Source organism: Nyctereutes procyonoides, unplaced genomic scaffold (assembly GCF_905146905.1).
Source record: "Nyctereutes procyonoides isolate TBG_1078 unplaced genomic scaffold, NYPRO_anot_genome, whole genome shotgun sequence".
Taxonomy (NCBI): domain Eukaryota; kingdom Metazoa; phylum Chordata; class Mammalia; order Carnivora; family Canidae; genus Nyctereutes; species Nyctereutes procyonoides.
The window spans coordinates 74937508-74957441 of NW_026575146.1; the positions used below are offsets into that span (position 1 = coordinate 74937508).

The 19934-nt window shown below is 43.1% G+C and overlaps 1 protein-coding gene and 1 non-coding gene across 3 annotated transcripts in view; one reads left to right on the plus strand and one right to left on the minus strand.

Moving 5' to 3' along the window:
- SAE1 (SUMO1 activating enzyme subunit 1) overlaps positions 1 to 19934 on the minus strand; it is a 78416-nt gene that overhangs the window by 34832 nt on the left and 23650 nt on the right. For both annotated transcript variants that reach the window (XM_055311223.1, XM_055311224.1), the window contains exon 6: positions 12223 to 12328. In XM_055311223.1, coding sequence (XP_055167198.1) covers positions 12223 to 12328 — 106 coding nt within the window. The remainder of the gene's footprint in view (positions 1 to 12222; positions 12329 to 19934) is intronic.
- On the plus strand, positions 7083 to 7189 carry LOC129501139 (U6 spliceosomal RNA). Its single transcript, XR_008662680.1, has one exon. It is a non-coding gene; the product is annotated as a U6 spliceosomal RNA (small nuclear RNA).

The window sequence follows — 19934 nt, forward strand, 5'->3', positions numbered from 1 at the left end:
AACTCTGCAGGCTTCAAGGCAGCCTTCTCAGGTGACTGAGAAGATGCTACTGGCAGGAGAAAGGAGATGTGAACCCCAAACTTGTCTGGCTAGATTTACGAACCCAGAACAATTAGTCACTCTAGAAAAGAGCCTAATCCCTGAGTGGAGGGCCCTGACCTCACCAACTCCTAGCAGAGACAGGAGTTGCTGGTTACTAAGAGGTCCTTGCTCCCTGGACATGGGGAGTTAAAGCAGAGTGGAAACACTTCAATCCTTTAGATGCTTATGGCTTATATCATGTACCCAAGTCTGGGGCTTACATACTTCCAGTCTTGTAGCAGTGGGGAAAAGAATGCAGGCAAATTAGCACATCTAGGCGCTTTACATAAGCCTAAAATAAATCAATGAATCCACAGACTAAGAATTAGCAAAATTCTGGGGAACCTGAGTGGTTCAGTTGGTTAAGCGTCTGCCCAGAGTACTGGGATTGAGCCTTGCATCAGGCTCCCTGCTCAGCAAGCAGTCGGTTTCTCCCTTTCCCTCTGCCCCTCCCGTCCTCCTCCCCCACTTGTGTGCTCTCTCTCTTAAATAAATAAAATCTTAAAAAAAATTTTTTAACAAAGTTCTCCAAACATGGGACTGATGGCCTAAGCAATCAATCAACCCACATTTACCAAGCCCCTATTCTGAGTCAGACCTCTGCTGGACAGTCAAGGGATGAGGGAGCCCACAAGACAACCCTCCAGTCAGCTCTATTATCTGGGGGGTGGTATGTGGACTACAGAGGAAAGAAACCCAACTCAGATAAGGGGCGTTAGGTTCCTAGAGGTAGCACAGGAGCTGAGCAATGAGGGTAAGTGGGAAGGACTGAAGCCCCTTCCAAAGGAATGGAAATTTGTCTAAAAATGAAGGGGGTGACAGCAAGTAGAAAGAGTGAGGTCCAGGGAGGGCACTAGGGAATGCAAAGGATTTGAAAAGAGGTCAATAGGTCCCAGGACTAGAAATACAAGCCACTAAGTTTATTTTTTTTATTTTTTTTTTAAATTTTATTTTTATTTTATGATAGTCACAGAGAGAGAGAGGCAGAGACACAGGCAGAGGGAGAAGCAGGCTCCATGCACCAGGAGCCCGATACGGGATTCGATCCCGGGTGTCCAGGATCGCGCCCTGGGCCAAAGGCAGGCGCCAAACCGCTGTGCCACCCAGGGATCCCAAGCCACTAAGTTTAAACTGTATCCTAATGGCAAGAAAGATTCATGGAATGGTTTCAGTGTCTAGATAGATCAGTCTGGTGACTGAATATGCATTAGAAGGAACTCTGAATTCAGAGGCTGGTAAAGGGACTATGGCACTAATGAAGGCTGCGGGTGAGAGGCAGTCCTAGGAGAGAACTCGTGGTCATCTGAACAGGAGAGAGGGTGACAGAGAGGGGGAGATCAGGAGGTCTCTCAGACCGAACTCTGGTCCCACAGAGCACCATGTAGAGTGCTAGGTAGGCTAGGGCTCTAGGTGAAAGGAGATGCCAATCAAGTGTCTGAACTGGACGAATGCTCTACAGAAGAAAAAATGGCAAATAGGTCAGAACCACACTAACAGAGACATGCTCTTCATCTCCTGATTCATCAAGGCTTTGCTGTTCTCACTGATGACATATAGTATTTCTTTAACAGCAAGGGTCTCTAGGCAGCCTTGAAAAGCTAGGAAACCTATATGGCTCTCTTCTGGAGGAACTGCACAGAGAGAATAAGAGATTCAGATCTCCCCACTATCTGAAGAGATGATGAGCAGGTGCTCTTAAAATACACCATGCTATGGACCCTGCACAGACCGAAAAGCCCTTTGCAAGTATTACTCATCAGCTATCAAATATCAGAATTTTCCAGGTGCTGAGAATTGGTTCTTTTGGAGATTGTTTCTGTTTATTTTAATTTTTAGAGATTTTATTTTTGAGAGAGAGAGAGCATGTGTGGAGGAAGAAGCAGCAAGGGGGATTGCAAGAGAAAGAAAGGGAGGAGAAGCAGACTCCCCACTGAGCAGGGAGCTCAATGTAGGGCTCAAACCCAGGACCCTGGGATTCTGACCTGATCCGAAAACAGATGCTTAACCAGCTGAGCCAACCAGATGCTATGTATGTATAATTTTAGACATACAGGAAAACCGTATACAGAATTCCTGTATAACTTCATCTAGATTTCCCAAATGTTGGGCGCCTGGGTGGCTCAGTGAGCACCTGCCTTTTGCTCAGGTTGTGATCCCGGTGTCCGGGATCAAGTCCTGCACTGGGCTCACCACAGGAGGCCTGCTTCTCCCTCTGCCTGCCTATGTCTCTACCTCTCTGTGACTCTCATGAATAAATAAATAAAATCTTAAAAAAAAAAAAAAAAGATTTCCCAAATGTTAACATTCTACCACATTTGGGACGCCTGGGTGGCTCAGCAGTTGAGCGTCTGCCTTCGGCTCAGGGCGTGATCCCGGGGTCCGGGATTGAGTCCCACACCAGGCTCCTTGTGGGGAGCCTGCTTCTCCTCCTGCCTATGTCTTTGCCCCTCTCTCTGTGTCTCTCATGAATAAATAAATAAAATCTTAAAAAAAAAATTATGCCACATTTATCGTTATATCTACATGTATTCATTTTTTCCTGAATGATCTGACATTTGCCCGTAAATACTTCAGAGTGTATTTCCTAAAAACAAGAACATTCTCTTACATAACCACAAAACAATTATGCAAACCATGAAATTAAAATTGATAAGAGTATTATCTAACCTACAGACCTTTTTCAAATTTTATCAACGGTCCCAATAATGTCCTTGAGAGCAAAAGAAAAAAAAATCTTCCCCTATTCTTGAACCCAATCTAGAATTCTCCATTCCCCTTAGTGATCAATGTCTTATTCTCTTTAATCTGGAATGAGAGGTCCTCGCTTTTTTTTTTTTTTTTTTTTTTTAAGATTTTATTGGGGAACCCTGGGTGGCACAGCGGTTTGGTGCCTGCCTTTGGCCCAGGCGCGATCCTGGAGACCTGGGATCAAGTCCCACATCGGGCTCCCAGTGCATGGAGCCTGCTTCTCCCTCTGCCGGTGTCTCTGCCTCTCTCTCTCTCTCTCTCTCTCTGTGACTATCATAAATAAATAAAAATTTTAAAAAAAAAGATTTTATTTATTTAGGGGGATGCCTGGGTGACTCAGAGGCTGAACGTCTGCCTTCACCTCAGGGTGTGATCCCAGGATCCAGGATTGAGTCCCGGATCAGGCTCCCTGTGGGGAGCCTGCTTCTCCCTCTGCCTATGTCTGCCTCTCTCTCTCTGGGTCTCTCATGAATAAATAAATAAGTAAAATCTTTAAAAACAAACATACATACATGTATTTCTGTACCTACATTGAAAACCTGTGAGTTCATCTGGTGATTCCAATTCCCATCTGATCCCACAGGGTTCCTTGTAGACTTTCCTATTTTCCATACTTATAGGAACTCTGTTTTCTGGCAATAAAAAAAAAATCTGATTCTCATTATCCACAATATATTTATCTATTTGCTCAGTTCTAGAGCAAACAATAACTAGTTTCAGAATTGCTAACCCATATACCACTGTGAAAAACAAACCTACTAACTAGAGTTCAGTATTTGTTTATAGTTCTTTCTTCTTTAGTCTGAGGGTATAAATTCAAAAGCTACATGGGTTAGTTCCTTTTTCCTGCCTCAGTGTAATAATGGTCTCATTCGAAATAAATAATATGCTGCAAAGACCACAAGTAACTTAAAGCTGTGACACAGAACACAGGTACCCCTCTCCCATGGCAGTTTCCCTCTAATTGGCTCAGCCTTAAGAAACTGTGGAGTTTTATGAACATACAGATACACCAGACTCCCCTAGTTATTTTGATCCAATAAATCTGAGTTAGAACCAGGGAATCTGTATTTTTCAAATGTTCCCTGAGTGATTCTAATATCCTATCAGCTGGGGAATGACTAGCTATATAAAAATAAAAGCCTAGGAATGCCTGGGTGGCTCAGAGGTTGAGCACCTGCCGTCAGCCCAGGGCGTGATCCTGGAGTCCCCAGATTGAGCCCCACATCAGGCTCCCAGCATGGAGCCTGCTTCTCTCTCTCTCTCTGCCTATGTCTCTGCCTCCCTCTCTCTGTCTCTCATGAATAAATAAATAAAATCTTTTAAAAAAGAATAAAAGTCCAGGGCGCCTGATTGGCTCAAAAGAGCATGTAACTCTTTTTGTTGTTGTTGTTGAGCACATAACTCTTTTTTTTTTTAATTTATTTATTTATGATAGAGACAGAGAGAGAGAGAGAGAGAGAGAGAGGCAGAGACACAGGCAGAGGGAGAAGCAGGCTCCATGCACCGGGAGCCCGATATGGGATTCGATCCCGGGTCTCCAGGATCGCGCCCTGGGCCAAAGGCAGGCGCCAAACCGCTGCGCCACCCAGGGATCCAGAGCACATAACTCTTGATCTCAGAGTTGTCGCACGTTGGGTGTAGAGATCACTTAAAAATAAGATCGATCAATTGATCAATCAATCAATCAATCAATGGCTAAAAAAGCAGGGCCCCAATGATCTTCTCTCCAGCCAGTGACCAGAGAGCTCCAGCCTCGCTGTGCCATGGTCTTGGCGCCTCTAGCCCTGTGCAGGGATTGCTTGCTCTTCTATCTGCAATATTCTCACTTCTCTTCAGCCCCTAGCAAACCCCTCTTCTTTAAAAGCCAGCTCAGGAGCAGCACGGGTGGCTCAGCGGTTTAGCACCGCCATCAGCCCAGGGCCTGATCCTGAAGACCTGGGATGGAGTCCCACATCGGGTCCCTGCATGGAGCCTGCTTCTCCCTCTGCCTGTGACTCTGCCTCTCTCTCTCTCTCTCATTAATAAATAAAATCTTAAAAAAAAAAAATGCCAGTGAGAATGGGGAAAATTAACAAGGCAGGAAACCACAAATGTTGGACAGGATGCGGAGAAAAGGGAACCCTCTTACACTGTTGGTGGGAATGTGAACTGGTACAGCCACTCTGGAAAACTGTGTGGAGGTTCCTCAAAGAGTTAAAAATAGACCTGCCCTACGACCCAGCAATTACACTGTTGGGGATTTACCCCAAAGATACAGATGCAATGAAATGCCGGGACACCTGCACCCTGATGTTTCTAGCAGCAATGTCCACAATAGCCAAACTGTGGAAGGAGCCTCGGTGTCCATCGAAAGATGAATGGATATAGAAGATGTGGTTTATGTATACAATGGAATATTACTCAGCCATTAGAAACGACAAATACCCACCATTTGCTTCAACGTGGATGGTACTGGAGGGTATTATGCTGAGTGAAGTAAGTCAATCGGAGAAGGACAAACAGTGTATGTTCTCATTCATTTGGGGAATATAAATAATAGTGAAAGGGAATATAAGGGAAGGGAGAAGAAATGTGTGGGAAATATCAGAAAGGGAGACAGAACATAAAGACTCCTAACTCTGGGAAACGAACTAGGGGTGGTAGAAGGGGAGGAGGGTGGGGATGGGAGTGAATGGGTGACAGGCACTGGGGTTATTCTGTATGTTGGTAAATTGAACACCAATAAAAAATAAATTAAAAAAAAAAAGCCAGCTCAGTTGTCTTGTCCTCTGTGAAGACTTCTCGGCTCCCCAAAGATGGCCAGACCCCCGGTTCCCTGAGCAATACAGTAGTTTATTATGAAGTAATTCACACACGCTAAAGACAGAACAGCGTAACATAACAGCCTTCTCCAGAGCCCTATTACAGCTATTCTCTCAAGTAGGAGAATGATTTGCATTTCTCTTTTCCACTGACAAGAATCTGATGAGGATTCCCAGGCACAGGATCTGGCACATACAGGTGTTCAAGTAAGTTTGGTTAAGATTATTTTTAGCTTTAATTCTGTGGCTCAAAAGCAGCCTAAGTACTTTTCCACAACTCATTAGAACAGGGACTGAGAAAGTTCAGATTGCCAAGGATTCTCTAAGAAATTCTCATCTTGTGATGAAGCCCATTTCTTCCTGCTCTGGGCTAAACCTGCGTGTTATTGTTCATGCTTGTTAAGTGAATGCTGTTTCCATACTAGACTTGGTATTTTTAGCACTCCTGTTATGATAAACTCACAGTAACCTCAAAAAGAACAAATCAAAGTCAACTTTTTGCCACAGGAAACCAGCTCACGCTTAATGTTTTGCAACATGCCATGGGAGAATAATAAAAAGATGAGACCTTTTGCTCACAGATGGTGAGGCCAACTCTCAAGATAGTGGAAAAATGCAGCAGGAAGCATGCAGTCTGGCCACTATCTTATTAAGTAAACTGGAAAAACACTCAACACCCAAACAAGGCAAACACATACACACACACACCACAGGGCAGCTGCTCCACCAGAGGCTGAATTGTGAATGGGGCACTAAGAAACACATGTGAGGGGCAGGGGAGAGCGATGTTGAAATCAAGAGCCTGAAAGGTACCTAGAGAAGCAGGCAAGCAAGAAAATCCTGCAGGGACACCAGTGGACAGGCTGCTCTCCCTCTACAGTGGGGCAAATGACCAGACAAGCAAAAGCCAGTCACTCAGGCAAAAAATATTTACTTATGGAATAGCTACTATGTGCTCCACTGGGCAATAATTAAACAGACCCTATGAGGTCATCTCAGGTATACATCACCACCAAACAAGCACTCTGGGGCAGCCCTGGAGGCTCAGTGGTTTAGAGCCGCCTTCAGGCCAGGGCGTGATCCTGGATACCCGGGAGTCCCATGTTAGGCTCCCTGCATGGAGCCTGCTCCTCCCTCTGCCTGTGTCTCTGTCTCTGTCTGTCTCTCTCTCTCTCTCCTCTCTCTCTCTCTCTCTCTCTCTCTCGGATGGATGGATGGATGGATGGATGGATGGATGGATGGATAAATAAATAAATAAATAAATAAATAAATAAATAAATAAATAAATGCTTTAAAAAAAGCGCTCTGTCCTCACTAGGAATTCATAAGGTATTGTTAGAGGTATATTAAGTCACCTTCCTAGAAAGGTTCTTGGGAACAAATTCCAAGGACCAGGAAAAACCGAAAATCGCTTACATGCCTTTTTTTTTTTAAGATTTTATTTATTTAGTGCTCGCTTCGGCAGCACATATACTAAAATTGGAACAATACAGGGAAGATTAGCATGGCCCCTACGCAAGGATGACACACAAATTTGTGAAATGTTCCATATTTTTCACTTGACAGGATGAGCACTGGGTGTTTTTTTGTTCTGTTTTGTTTAAAGATTTTATGTATTCATGAGAGACATACAGAGAGAGGCAGAGATACAGGCAGAGAGAGAAGCAGGCTCCATGCAGGGAGTCCGATGTGGGACTCAATCCCAGGACTCCAGGATCACGCCCCGGGCCAAAAGCAGGCACTAAACCGCTGAGCCATGGTCAGGGACCCAAGCACTGAGTGTTATACTATATGTTGGCAGGTTGAACGTCAATAAAAAAATACACCAAAAAAAATTTTTTTAAATAAACATTTTATTTATTTATTCATGAGAGACACAGAGAGATAGGCAGAGAGAGAAGCAGGCTCCCTGTAAGGAGCCCAATGTGGGTCTCGATCCCAGGCCCCAGGATCACACCCTGAGCCAAACACAGATGCTCAACTGCTGAGCCACCCAGGCGTCCCTTATATGCCTTTCAAAATGAAACTGAGGGCAGCCCAGGTGGCGCAGCTGTTTAACGCCGCCTGCAGCCCAGGGCGTGATCCTGGAGACCAGGGATCAAGTCCCACTTCGGGCTCCCTGCATGGTGCCTGATTCTCCCTCTGCCTGTGTCTCTGCCTCTCTCTCTAGCTGTGTCTCTATGAATAAATAAATTTAAAAAAAAAATGAAACTGTTCACAAACAACAGATACCCATAGAAATACATCATGCAGCCAACAAGACATATTAGGTCACTCTGTATGTGCTCCAAGATGTTCTATATCATGTAAGGCCATCCAGTTTAACAAAAAGAAAAAAGAAGAAAAAAATGAAAATGAAACTGAAGTCAGATGCTTAACCAACTGAGTCACCCAGGTGCCCCAAGAATGGTTCTAGTTAAAATCAAACTTCAGGGCAGCCCAGGTGGTGCAGCGGTTTAGTGCCGCCTGCAGCTCAGGGTGTGATCCTGGAGACCCAGGATCGAGTCCCACATCAGGCTCCTTGCATGGAGCCTGCTTCTCCCTCTGCCTATGTCTCTGCCCCCCCCCTCTCTTTGTGTGTGTGTGTATCTCATGAATAAAATAAAATCTTTAAAAAAAATCAAACTTCAAAAAAATAATAATAATAATAATAAAAAAATCAAACTTCAGGAGGGACACCTGGGTGGTTCAGCTGTTGAGCATCTGCCTTTGACTCAGGGCTTGATCACAAGGTCCTGTGGGGGAGTCTGCTTCTCCCTCTGCCTATGTGTGTCTGTCTGTCTGTCTGTCTCTTTCAGTGTCTCTCATGAATAAAGTCTTTAAAAGGAAAAAAAAATCAAACTTCAGGACTACATCGAGGATATTCTGTTTGAATTAATTTTTTTAAGATTTATTTATTTATTCATGAAAGGCAGAGAGAGAGAGAGACAGAGAGAGAGAAAAGAGAGAGGCAGAGACACAGTCAGAGGGAGAAGCAGGCTCCATGCAGGAAGCCTGATGCGGGAGTTGATCCCGGGACTCCAAGATCACGCCCAGGGCCAAAGGCAGGCGCCAAACCACTGAGGCACCCAGGGATCCCTGAATTAGTTTATTTCTTAATAGAAACACAAAACAAAACCCCAAAAATAAAAAAAATTAAAAAATCCTAGAGTTTTTTGAAAGAAATACACTTAAAATAAGTAAATTCCCTAGTATAAGTTATAGTTCAATAAAGTTGCTAATTAAAAGTAGAAAGGTAGAAAAATACAAGAAGGATATTCACTGATTGTTCAGGCTGTGAAAGATTTTCAAAACAGGCTGGCTTAGTCTTATTTAATAAGTGAGGAAACAAAATCCTAGAAAGGCAAGTTATTTGCCCAAGGTCACAAAGACAGTTGATGGCAAGCATATATGGCAGAAGGCAACTTCACATGTGGAAGCTGCTATGCTCTGCTGCATAAATCCAGTGAGGTCAAATTACAGGAGAATCTGATAGCTCCACAAGTGGCTGAACAGAAAATCGAAAGGAGTATTTCTCTGGATATAAGATCGAGATGATACACCCATAGAGAGCCACCTTCATATCTATAAGCAGAGGGTTCCTAAGCTGCTGGTGTAACCAAGGAAAGAGATCACAAGAAGCATTTCCCTCTACTTCCAGAACTTTAGTCCAGCAGGCAACAGAGGTCGTTAATTAAGCATGCTTTCGTAAAGAATCTCCCAAGAGCCAATGCAGGCCCTTGTGCTCACTGCATTTGGAGCACTCCCCACAGCTCTAGTTGCAGCCCCTCTGGAAAGATACAGCAGAGCTTGGATAGATTAAAAGAATAAAAAAATCACGAAGAATGTGTGTATGACACCACACAAGAAAGGTTAGTCATCTGCTGCAGAAGAGAGAGGCCAGGAAAGGTTGTGATGGTTATCTACAAACAGGAAGAGCACTGAGTGTGGGGTGAAGGAACAAGCCCCTGGAAGAATCAGGAGACCACTAATTTGTTCTAAGACAATGGCGAGTCACTTCTCCTGTGCCCCTGAATGGGTTCTAAGGCTTAGGCAAAGTGGCCTGAGGATCTGTACTTGCCAGCCAGTGACTAGGGTCCTTCAGCCACACATGCCACAGGTGATGGGGGTAGAGGAAGGAGTGGAAAGCCCATTCCTGCCATATCTGGCCTAGAGGATATGTGGGCCTGCCTCCTTTTGTAACTCTAACGACAGTTATAGAACTGTACATGTAAAAATGGTTAAGATAGTCAACTTTATGGTATGTATTTCTTACTATAAAAAAATTTCTATCACTATTAACTAATAAACATCGTTTTAATCACCAAATCTAAAGCCCTGAAATTGAAACTGAAAAGGTAACAAGTACCATTTAGAAAAGAGAAGTAAAAATATGGGATGTATTATCCAACAAAGTGTCACAGGCAGAAAATTAAAATCTTCTAGGATTGCTGCCATGATAATACCTACTCAAGCATGGAATTAAGGGAAATCAAGTCAATCTCAAAATTTCCACACAGTTGCCAAGTACTCATGCCAAAAAACAAAAACCCAAAATACAAAAGTCCTCCTTCACAGATAACACAGGTTTCTAGGACTTCCTTGCTCTGTGCTGAGCCCTTTGTATGTATAGGATCTAGCCTTACAAAAACCCAAGTGCTATTAACACCCCCAGTCAGAGGGGAATTTGAGTGAGCCTCTGGGAATTTAACTATGTGGCTCAACATCACCCACCTTAAAAAATAACAGAACCAGGACTGAAAAACCAGATGTTTTGATTCCAAAGCTCCTGTTCTGAACAACCGTGCACCACTGCCTGCTAAATGTGTCACAATTAAGGCTACCACTTCTTCCCCAGGACCTACTTCCCCAACCCTTTGTAACTTCTGCTGGTGCTGGCCCACAGTGTCTGAATTAAATATACACCTCCTCCAACACTGTTGCCCCCCCCCCCCATCTTACTGATGGGCTCCTGAGGTCAGGGATGGCCACAGACCTCAGTCTTCATTGATCTGTATCTTTTAAAACACCTATGATAGAGGAATAGCAGCTACCTCACATGAGTGTGGTGAAGATCTCATAAGCTAACACCTACAGAGCACTTAGAATGGAGCAAGGCTGCTGTTTCCAGGTGTCTCACATGGCATTAGGCTTCAAAGACCTGAGTGGATCAGGGCCCTAGCTCATTTGCAGTTGCTTGTCTGTGTTCTCTTAGGTAAAGCACTGAACCTCTCTGGGTCTCCTCTGGGTTTCCTCACCTCAAGAAACCAAACTGGGGAGAATTCCTATCCTGACTACCTCACAAGGTTACTATGTTGATGAGCTGGAAGAAGAAAATATTTTAGAAACTGCAAGGGGGGGCGGGGCCAGCCTGGGTGGCTCAGTGATTTAGCACTGCCTTCAGCCCAGGGCCTGATCCTGGAGACCCGGAATCGAGTCCCACATCAGGCTCCCTGCATGGAGCCTGCTTCTCCCTCTGCCATTCTCTCTCTCTTTGTGTCTCTCTCATGAATAAATAAAATCTTTAAAAAAAAAAAAAAAGAAAGAAAGAAAAAGAAAAGACAATGTGCCTGAGCATGGGGCCTGTGCCATGGATATTTAGCAACATGCCCACCCCTCTGCACCCTACTTGCTCCCAGCCTGAACAACTAAAAATGTTTTGACATCACTAATGCGCCCAGTTAGCAAAACTGCCCTCATTGAGAAATCACCAGATTTTGGTAAACTCAAATACCAGCTGACTCTCCTTTTATAGCAGCAATAAGAACCACTCAGGTTATACCCCAAGCCTTTGCCAATTAATGGCTTATGGTTTACTGAGGGCTCTCAATATGCCAGACACTGAGGGATTAGCTTCTCCCAATGGCCCAGGCCCCATGCTCAGGCTGGACTAGAGATGGCACTGCCTTGCTGCCCTTCCCAGTCCAGAGAAGGAGGTATTTTCTGAGTCCTAGCAGAGTCACATGCCTAAGATTCCTTCCTACCTAACCGACTGGATGATTTCCCACCCGCTGGATGATTTCTTTATCAATGGGGTATTAAGTACTCTAGCTTTTCCCAACTCTCCCCAACCCCAGCCTAGTTAACACCACTAATAGGGAGAAAGCCTCATTCCTAGCTAATTAGCCTTGTCTCGTTTCCAATTTATTAAAAAATTTTATATAGTTTTACATATTTCCCTTTGAATCAATATACATAGTGCTTGGGGAGGGAGGAATTTTGTGTGGCTATTATACATAGCCACCATCTGTCCTGACTTGGGGTAGGGGGTGTTCTAGGAGTCTGCACAGACCCAGCCCTGGAGAAAGGAAGGCTGAAGACTATCCAAATGCAACCAAAAGTGCTTTGCAAATTTGACAAATAAAAACAGTATCTCTAACTCAATCTCCCTGTGGAAGGGTGAGGGTTATGCAGAACTCAATGAGGGACCTCATCACCATCTGTATGGATGTTCTCAAGTGGCCACTGAGAACCAGCTCATGGCCACTGAGAACCAGTTCAGTAGGAACTCGACTAAGGACAAACATCAAGAAACCCCCTGCACTCTGCAGCCACAGTTGCAACAATCACAGCACAAAGCGCTCTCTGGTAAGCTATGCTGAGTCCTCACCTTGAAGGAGAAAGTAATCCGAAGTTGTTCGCTTCAGAGCTGCCTTTGCCTTATCACTGCTCCAGTCCACTTCCAGAGCTTCCTTAATGGAGCAAAAGACCACCTTCTGTTGAAAAAAAAAAAAAAAAAAAGGCAGAACTGCTTAGCAAGAAAAAATGTTGGCTTTAAATCGCGAGGCAGTAGCTCCTCACCATCTAGCAGAAATGTCATTATTTAAGGCTTACTGTTCATTAAAAGAAGCTGAGGACCACACAAATCCAATAAATGTTTATTGAGCACTTACTGTGTGCCCCTCTGGGCGCTGAGGACACAACGATGAAAGACACATACTCCCTATACTGGAAGGAGTCATAGCAAAGCCAGTTCCACTCTGGCTTTAATGGCACAGAAATTCTTGCACAAGTGTACATCTAATGATATTCAATAAAACATTCTTCGTAACAGTCAACAAAAAAAATAAATGTGTCTGATTAGAAACATAGTCTGCTGATAACAATAGCAATAAATAACAGCAAGAAACATAAGCAAGGGCTATGGGACAAAAATTCTGGGCTGTGGGGCTGCAGGCGTCTACCTTTTGCTTAGGGCATGATCCCGGGGTCCAGGATCGAGTTCCACATCAGGCTCCTTGCAGGGAGCCTGCTTCTCCTGCCTATGTCTCTGCCTCTCTCTGTCTCTCATGAATAAATAAAATCTTAAAAAAAAAAAAAAAGCCTGTGGTGGGTTATTAGTGTGAACTCATTTTCAATATACATACACAAGGAAATAAATGTAGATTCCACCACATGTGTATGATCATACAAATATTGAAGAGCTACATCCACAGACAAATCATCAAAGCAACAATGCCCTGGTAGCAGCAAGCACACCTAACACTCAGATCTTGGTTTCTAAACTCCACAGAGAGACAAATTTCTATTTGGAGAAATGGCTGATTATGACGATAGAGCAGAGAGAGTATGACAGGAGCCCAAAACATCTTACTTTGCCTGAAACAAGGAAATGCGCAAAGAATCACAGGGCTGTGTCCAGAGGAAACAGGAGCCAACATGAAGGAGTTCCCACTGGTCAAGTTGGAACAATTTGTGGGAAAAAAATAAATAGCAACAGATTATAACACTTTAAATAAACTAGAATCCATTAGTCACAGATCTAAAATCAACTAATTAATAAAGTCTGATGAATAATGAGGTATTTACATATTTTCAAAATATCTCTCCAAAAATAATTGGAGAATTATAGAGAAAAGAGGAATTGTTTTCAAAGGAGAAATTTGGCAGACATAATTCTAATCAAACAATCAAAATTAGCTTTGCCAGTAAAGGAGCATGTGGAAACCAGAATGGGATGAGCAGCACTCTTGCTGTGGCATTTCTGCCAAAGGTGTGAAGCTGGAATCTAATCATGAGGGAACATCAGACAAACTCAGACTAAGGAACATTTTACAAATGACTGGCTTGGGCAGCCCTGGTGGCTCAGCAGTTTAGTGCTGCCTTCAGCCCAGGGCGTGATCCTGGAGACCCGGGATCGAGTCCCACGTTGGGCTCCCTGTATGGAGCCTGCTTCTCCCTCTGCCTGTATCTTTGCCTCTCTCTGTGTGTGTCTCTCATGAATATATAAATAAAATCTTTAAAAAAAAAAAAAAACTGGCTTATAATCTTCAAAAGCATCATGAAAATCTAGATGCATGCATAATCCCAAACTGAATCCTTTTATCATTAAGGACACGATTGGAACAATTGATAAAATCTGAATGGAGCCTGCAGATTGGATCATAGTGACACATCCACTGAATTTTGATTTTGAAGTTTGATTTGTGATTATGGAGAATGCCTTGTTTGAGAAAATAGAGACTGAAATGTTTGGGTGTGATACATAGGAGCATCATTTTGACACCTTACTCTCAAATGGCTCAGAAAAAAAATGGTTCTCAGTACTAGCTACTTTTATGAAGTTTGAGATATATATGCGTATGCATAAATAATTTCAAACTTCCAGAGATACAGGGTCTCTTTTTCTCCTCCCTTCTCTCACTACATATACACACCACATACCCACCTTACTCTCCCCACACATGCCCCAGATATTTAAAAAAGAAGCGATAACAGTATAATTTAGGAAACTAAGTGAACCAAGATCTATCAGCTCTCAGGCAGTTGACACTGCTTGGTAAGGATCAAAATGGAATGGACAGATGAAAGTTCAAATAACTAGTGAAGATGAAACAATCATATAGGTTTTAAGGTGGCTTTCTGCTTCCCCATAATCACTCCTTTGGGTTTCAAATCCACTATAAAAGTTAGTAGACAATATGTTTGTACTACGTTCAAACCTTTTGGTCAATGAGTTTGTTTTGTTTTGTTTTTTATAATAAATTTATTTTTTTATTGGTGTTCAATTTGCCAACTTACAGAATAACACCCAGTGCTCATCCCGTCAAGTGCCCCCCCTCAGTGCCCGTCACCCATTCACCCCCACCCCGAGTCTGTTTGGCCTCAAAAGTCAAGTCAAAAAATTAAAAAAATTAAAAATTAAAAAGTCAAGTCAAACAGCTAGCTGAATGACATTTATTGCCTAATACAGACTGCCAGGCCCTTTTTAAGAAGTCTTACAACACTGATCAAGCCATCAGCAGTATGATCTGGGAATGCCTCACAATGATGAAACAAACTCACAAGGTTTCACAAACTACCAAAATTTTAATTCAGGATTTTTGTAGTTTGCCTTGCTTAGAATCCACTGATGTGTAGGCACTCTATAACAAATGAGGAAAAAAGTCATGTTTCAGAGTCTCAGTCTCACATAGGCCTACCTCTGAACTTTCAGGGCCTGGGGCAGAAGTACAAATGGAAATTCTTATATCACATCTACATTTTAAGGTATTAATCATATGAACAAGCTATTAAAAAAATAAAGTATATTGTCTTCTCCTGCCTTAACAAATATACTTTCTTCATTACCACCTGGAAGGCTGGGTTCAAATTTGGAATTCTCACATTCCTCAGGAGTTCTGTGCCAGAATGAAATACACTGGGAAAGGTGGTCCTCACTTTCCCCCTCTCTTCACACCTCTGGCTCTGTCCCACAATGCAAGAGGCTTTTGCACTTGAGTGTGGCCACTCAGGCCATCCTTCCCCACTAAAACAACTACCCTTCCGGCCTAGGCATGCACACATTGTTGCATGGTTTGCACTCCAGAGGCAAATCAGGGAAGATGCCCACAGAAGCCTAGGAAATCAGCGTGGGGTTGTATGGGTAAGAGATTCCAGGGGTCCCATGTATCCACAATGTGGTCCAGAACCTGAAGGGGGAGTGGTGAGGGAGATGGGTCCAGGTGAATATATCTCCTTAATCCCATGGAATCCTCACCCTACTAGGGGAATGGCTGAAAGGAAACCAGAGTGGGACCTTGCAGAGCACTAGGGCTCTAGAGGCCCTCTTACCTCACCAAGTCTAAGGGCAGAACTACTGGTAATTTTGCCAGTAACTTGTGAACTCAGACAAATGAATTTACCTCTCTTAGGCCTGTCTATGGCAGACAACTTTTAGGTAAGTTTTTGATATTTGAGGAGGAAGACCCCAGTAGCCTCGTCTGAAACATGTTACCTCCCCTCCAGCCACAGGTGACAGAGCCAGAGGTGGACACATGGCCTAAGCCATACTAATCAGATTCTTTCTCCTGGGAATTGAGAATTTAAAAGTTAGAAAGAGAAACACATTAATTGCTAGAAGGGCTCTTTGGAGAATAGCTAAATTTCTACTACCTCCAAGTCTTCCCAGCTGGCCTGGTCTTTGCCCTTTTCAGGTCAGAATAGTTACTCGGTGCTTCTTGTGCTACAAAAGCCTGCCTCTAATTAATGCCTCATTTTTGGGGTTCAACCTAAGGTCTATTATTGTCAGGGTTGCTCGCTCAGTTGGTAGGGCACACGACTCTTGATCTTGGGGCTGTGAATTCAAGCTCCATTATAGATGGGTAGAGATTATTTAAAAAAAAAAAAGAATAAAAAAACAAAACAAAACATGTCACCTAAATCTATAGTGCAACAAATAGAAACAGTGGTACCTGTCTTACCCACCTCACTGATACTGGATTTACAATGAGAAAAATACGCTTAACAGCACCTGCAGAAAATTAAGTGTCTTTCAGATGAAGCCCCCAGGATTATCGGCCAGGGAGCCACAACCACCAGAACAAACACTAAAACAGGTAACTTTCGCACCTCACTCGGCCCTCCCATGTATCCCTGCCCTCAGCCCATGGATCCCTCCAGGTAGAATGCCTGACTTCTCTCCACTATCCATTTCCTTTCCTAGCAATTCTGAGCTTTAAAGACTTCAATCTGATAGTCTCATTAAGACTAATAACAAGCCCTCTCACACCTCTCGCCAGATGGGTATCAGCTTCCTGAGGCAGGGACCACAGTGAAAGGCATAGCACTACAGAGAAGAGATTGTCAATAAATATCTGTGAGCTGACAGAATCCAACCTACTTTTCATTTTCCAAAAAGCCCAACAGTAAATATAAAAGATGAATGCTCCCACACAGTCTGACAGCCATCAAATAGCAAGACTATGCTGAGCCACTCAGAACAGTGGGCAAGTGCAAAATCATCAATGCAACAGGAGCCTAGTTCAACGCATTGAGGCAAGGCAGAGAACCAACACAGCCTCTTAAAACCACTCTCTCCAAAGTAGACTATCTGCTCCCATGCTTATGGAAAATATGTTGAGCAAAGAAAGCAAAATACAGTATGTGTATATATCATATGAAGTAAATTATATATATATATCATATGTGTTCATGTACGTTCATTAACACTCCAATTTTACCATATGTAGAGGAGTAGAAAGAACATGGGACATCTGGGTGGCTCAGCAGTTGAGCATCTTGCCTTTGGCTCATGGTGTGATACCAGGTCCGTGGATCAAGTCCCATATAGGGCTCCCTGCAAGAAGCCTGCTTCTCTCTCTGCCTGTGTCTCTGCCTCTCTATGAATAAATAAGTCGAAAGAAAGAAAGAAAGAAAGAAAGAAAGAAAGAAAGAAAGAAAGAAAGAAAGAAAGAAAGAAAGAAAGAAAGAAAGAAAGAAAGAAAGAGAGAGAAAAGAAAGAAAAGAAAAGAAAAGAAAAGAAAAGAAAAGAAAAGAAAAGAAAAGAAAAGAAAAGAAAAGAAAAGAGGGGATCCCTGGGTGGCGCAGCGGTTTGGCGCCTGCCTTTGGCCCAGGGCGCGATCCTGGAGACCCGGGATCGAGTCCCACGTCGGGCTCCTGGTGCATGGAGCCTGCTTCTCCCTCTGCCTGTGTCTCTGCCTCTCTCTCTCTCTCTGTGTGACTATCATAAATAAATTAAAAAAAAAAAAAAAAGAAAAGAAAAGAAAAGAAAGAAAAAAGAAAGGGATCCCTGGGTGGCTCAGTGGTTAAGTGCCTGCCTTTGGAACAGGTCGTGATCCTGCGGTCCCAGGATCGAGTCCCACATCAGGCTCCCTGCATGGAGCCTACTTCTCCCTCTGCCTGTGTCTCTGCCTCTCTCTCTGTGTATCATGAATAAACACAGAAAATCTTTAAAAAAAAAAAAAAAAAAGAAAGAAAGAACACTAAAAGTAACATGACAGTCATTATTGGGGAGCAGGGTCCACGTGTTTTCAACTAGTTCTGTATTTTCCACATTTGGGACTATACACACATTTTACTTTTAAAGAGCAGCCTGAACATCTATAACAAGGAATACAGCTCTGGCTATAAAGCTGAATGTAGGGCAGCCCGGTGGCTCAGAGGTTTAGCACCACCTTCGCCCAGGGCGTGACCTTGGAGACCCAGGATCTAGTCCCATGTCAGGGTCCCTGCATGGAGCCTGCTTCTCCCTCTGCCTGTGTGTCTGCCTCTCTCTCTCTCTGTGTCTCTCATAGATAAATACATGAAATCATAAATTAATAAATAAATCTTAATGTAAATCAGAATTGAAACAACTTTGATAACTCCAGATTTCTAGGTTGGATTTCCACACCTACTCACAGGAGTCTATAGTTTTCAAAAGCATTCTAACAAATGACAACCACAATCTGAGACAAAGCTGTCACATGCAGCAGACATCCATTCAGCAAAATGGCAAAAGAGCCTTAAGTCACCAAATGTTACTGCTACATGCCGCTGATTCTGGAATGTGAATTGATAAAACTACTCAAGAGTAATTTAGCAGGTCTCATGAAGTTTAAACTGTATATACCCAAATTTCCCTCCTAAGTATACACCCCAGATTATCACACATTTACCCAGGGAGATTACCTACATACACACACACACACTCACTTTCTCTCTCTCTCTCTCTCTAAGGCACTTACACACCCACAAGCCCATCAATAGGAGACTGGAAAAATAAAGAGTAAGGCATTCACACAACAAATACTCGGGGGGAGGGGGGACCCACAAGAAAAAAATGTCCTGCAGTGCTATCCTAGAGAACTTACTATGATGATGGAAATGTTCTGTATCTGTGCTTCGCAATACAGATGCCAATAGCTACACGTTTGGTGAGCATTTGAAACAGGGCTGGGGAGACTGAAGAAGTAAATTTTTCATTTTATTTAATTTCAGTTAATTTTAATTTAAATAGCTATATGTGGCTAGTGGCTAACCACAATGGACAGCAAAGTCCTAGAACTGCATACAAACACAGATGGCCTCATAAATATAATGCTGCTTTTAAAAAGCAGGTGGCAGCATGCATATAATATTAAACCTGATTTTTAAGCAGTTAAAAAGCATAAACAATTCTAAATCGCTTGGAAATGTATATGTAGTAAGAAGAAATGGGTGGGAATGAGAATCACAATTGAGGACAGCGGTTACTTATGTTGGGGAGGGATAGAGGACCTTGACCATGCTGGTAAAATTTTACGCTTTAAATTAGGTGGTGGGTCCATGGTAGTTACCTCTATCATTCTTAATTTACACCTTCATCACATTCTATTGTTTAGACTCACAGACGTGGTAAAACACCATGTCAAGCAGGTCTAAACCGCCCCTTCTGGGTACCTGTTATTTATTTTTAGAGAGAGATAAATACTGAGAGAAGGACAGTGTACAAGCACATGGAGGAGCAGAGGGTGAGGGACAAGCAAACTCCAATGCAAGGCTCAATCCCACAACACTGAGATTGTGACCTGAACGGAAATCAAGAGTCGGAGGCTCAACCCGCTGAGCTACCTTGGGGCCCCAGCTCCCGGGTTCTTTTTAAAATCCACGCAGGGCAGCCAGGGTGCCTCAGCAGTTTAGCGCCGCCTTAGGCCCAGGGCGTGATCCTGGAATGCCGGGATCAAGTCCCACATCGCTCCCTGCATGGAGCCTGCTTCTCCCTCTGCCTGTGCCTCTGCCTTTCTCTGTTTCTCATGAATAAATACATAAAATCTTAAAATTAAAATTAAAATTAAAAAATAAAATAAATAAAATAAAATAAAATAAAATAAAATAAAATAAAATAAAATAAAATAAAAATCCATGCAAATGTACCTGACCTGGGGAGAAGATAGAGAAGAAACACACAGATTGGTACAAGAGAACTGGAAATATTTAGGTATTTAAGTTGGACAGTGTTTTGTTATGTTCTGTAATTTGTATTAATGTCACATTATTTTGGGGGGTAACAAATATCACAATAAAAAACACATTGGATTGTGTGTGATGCTGGAAGACACCCCCCTTCCCTCGCTCACAGAG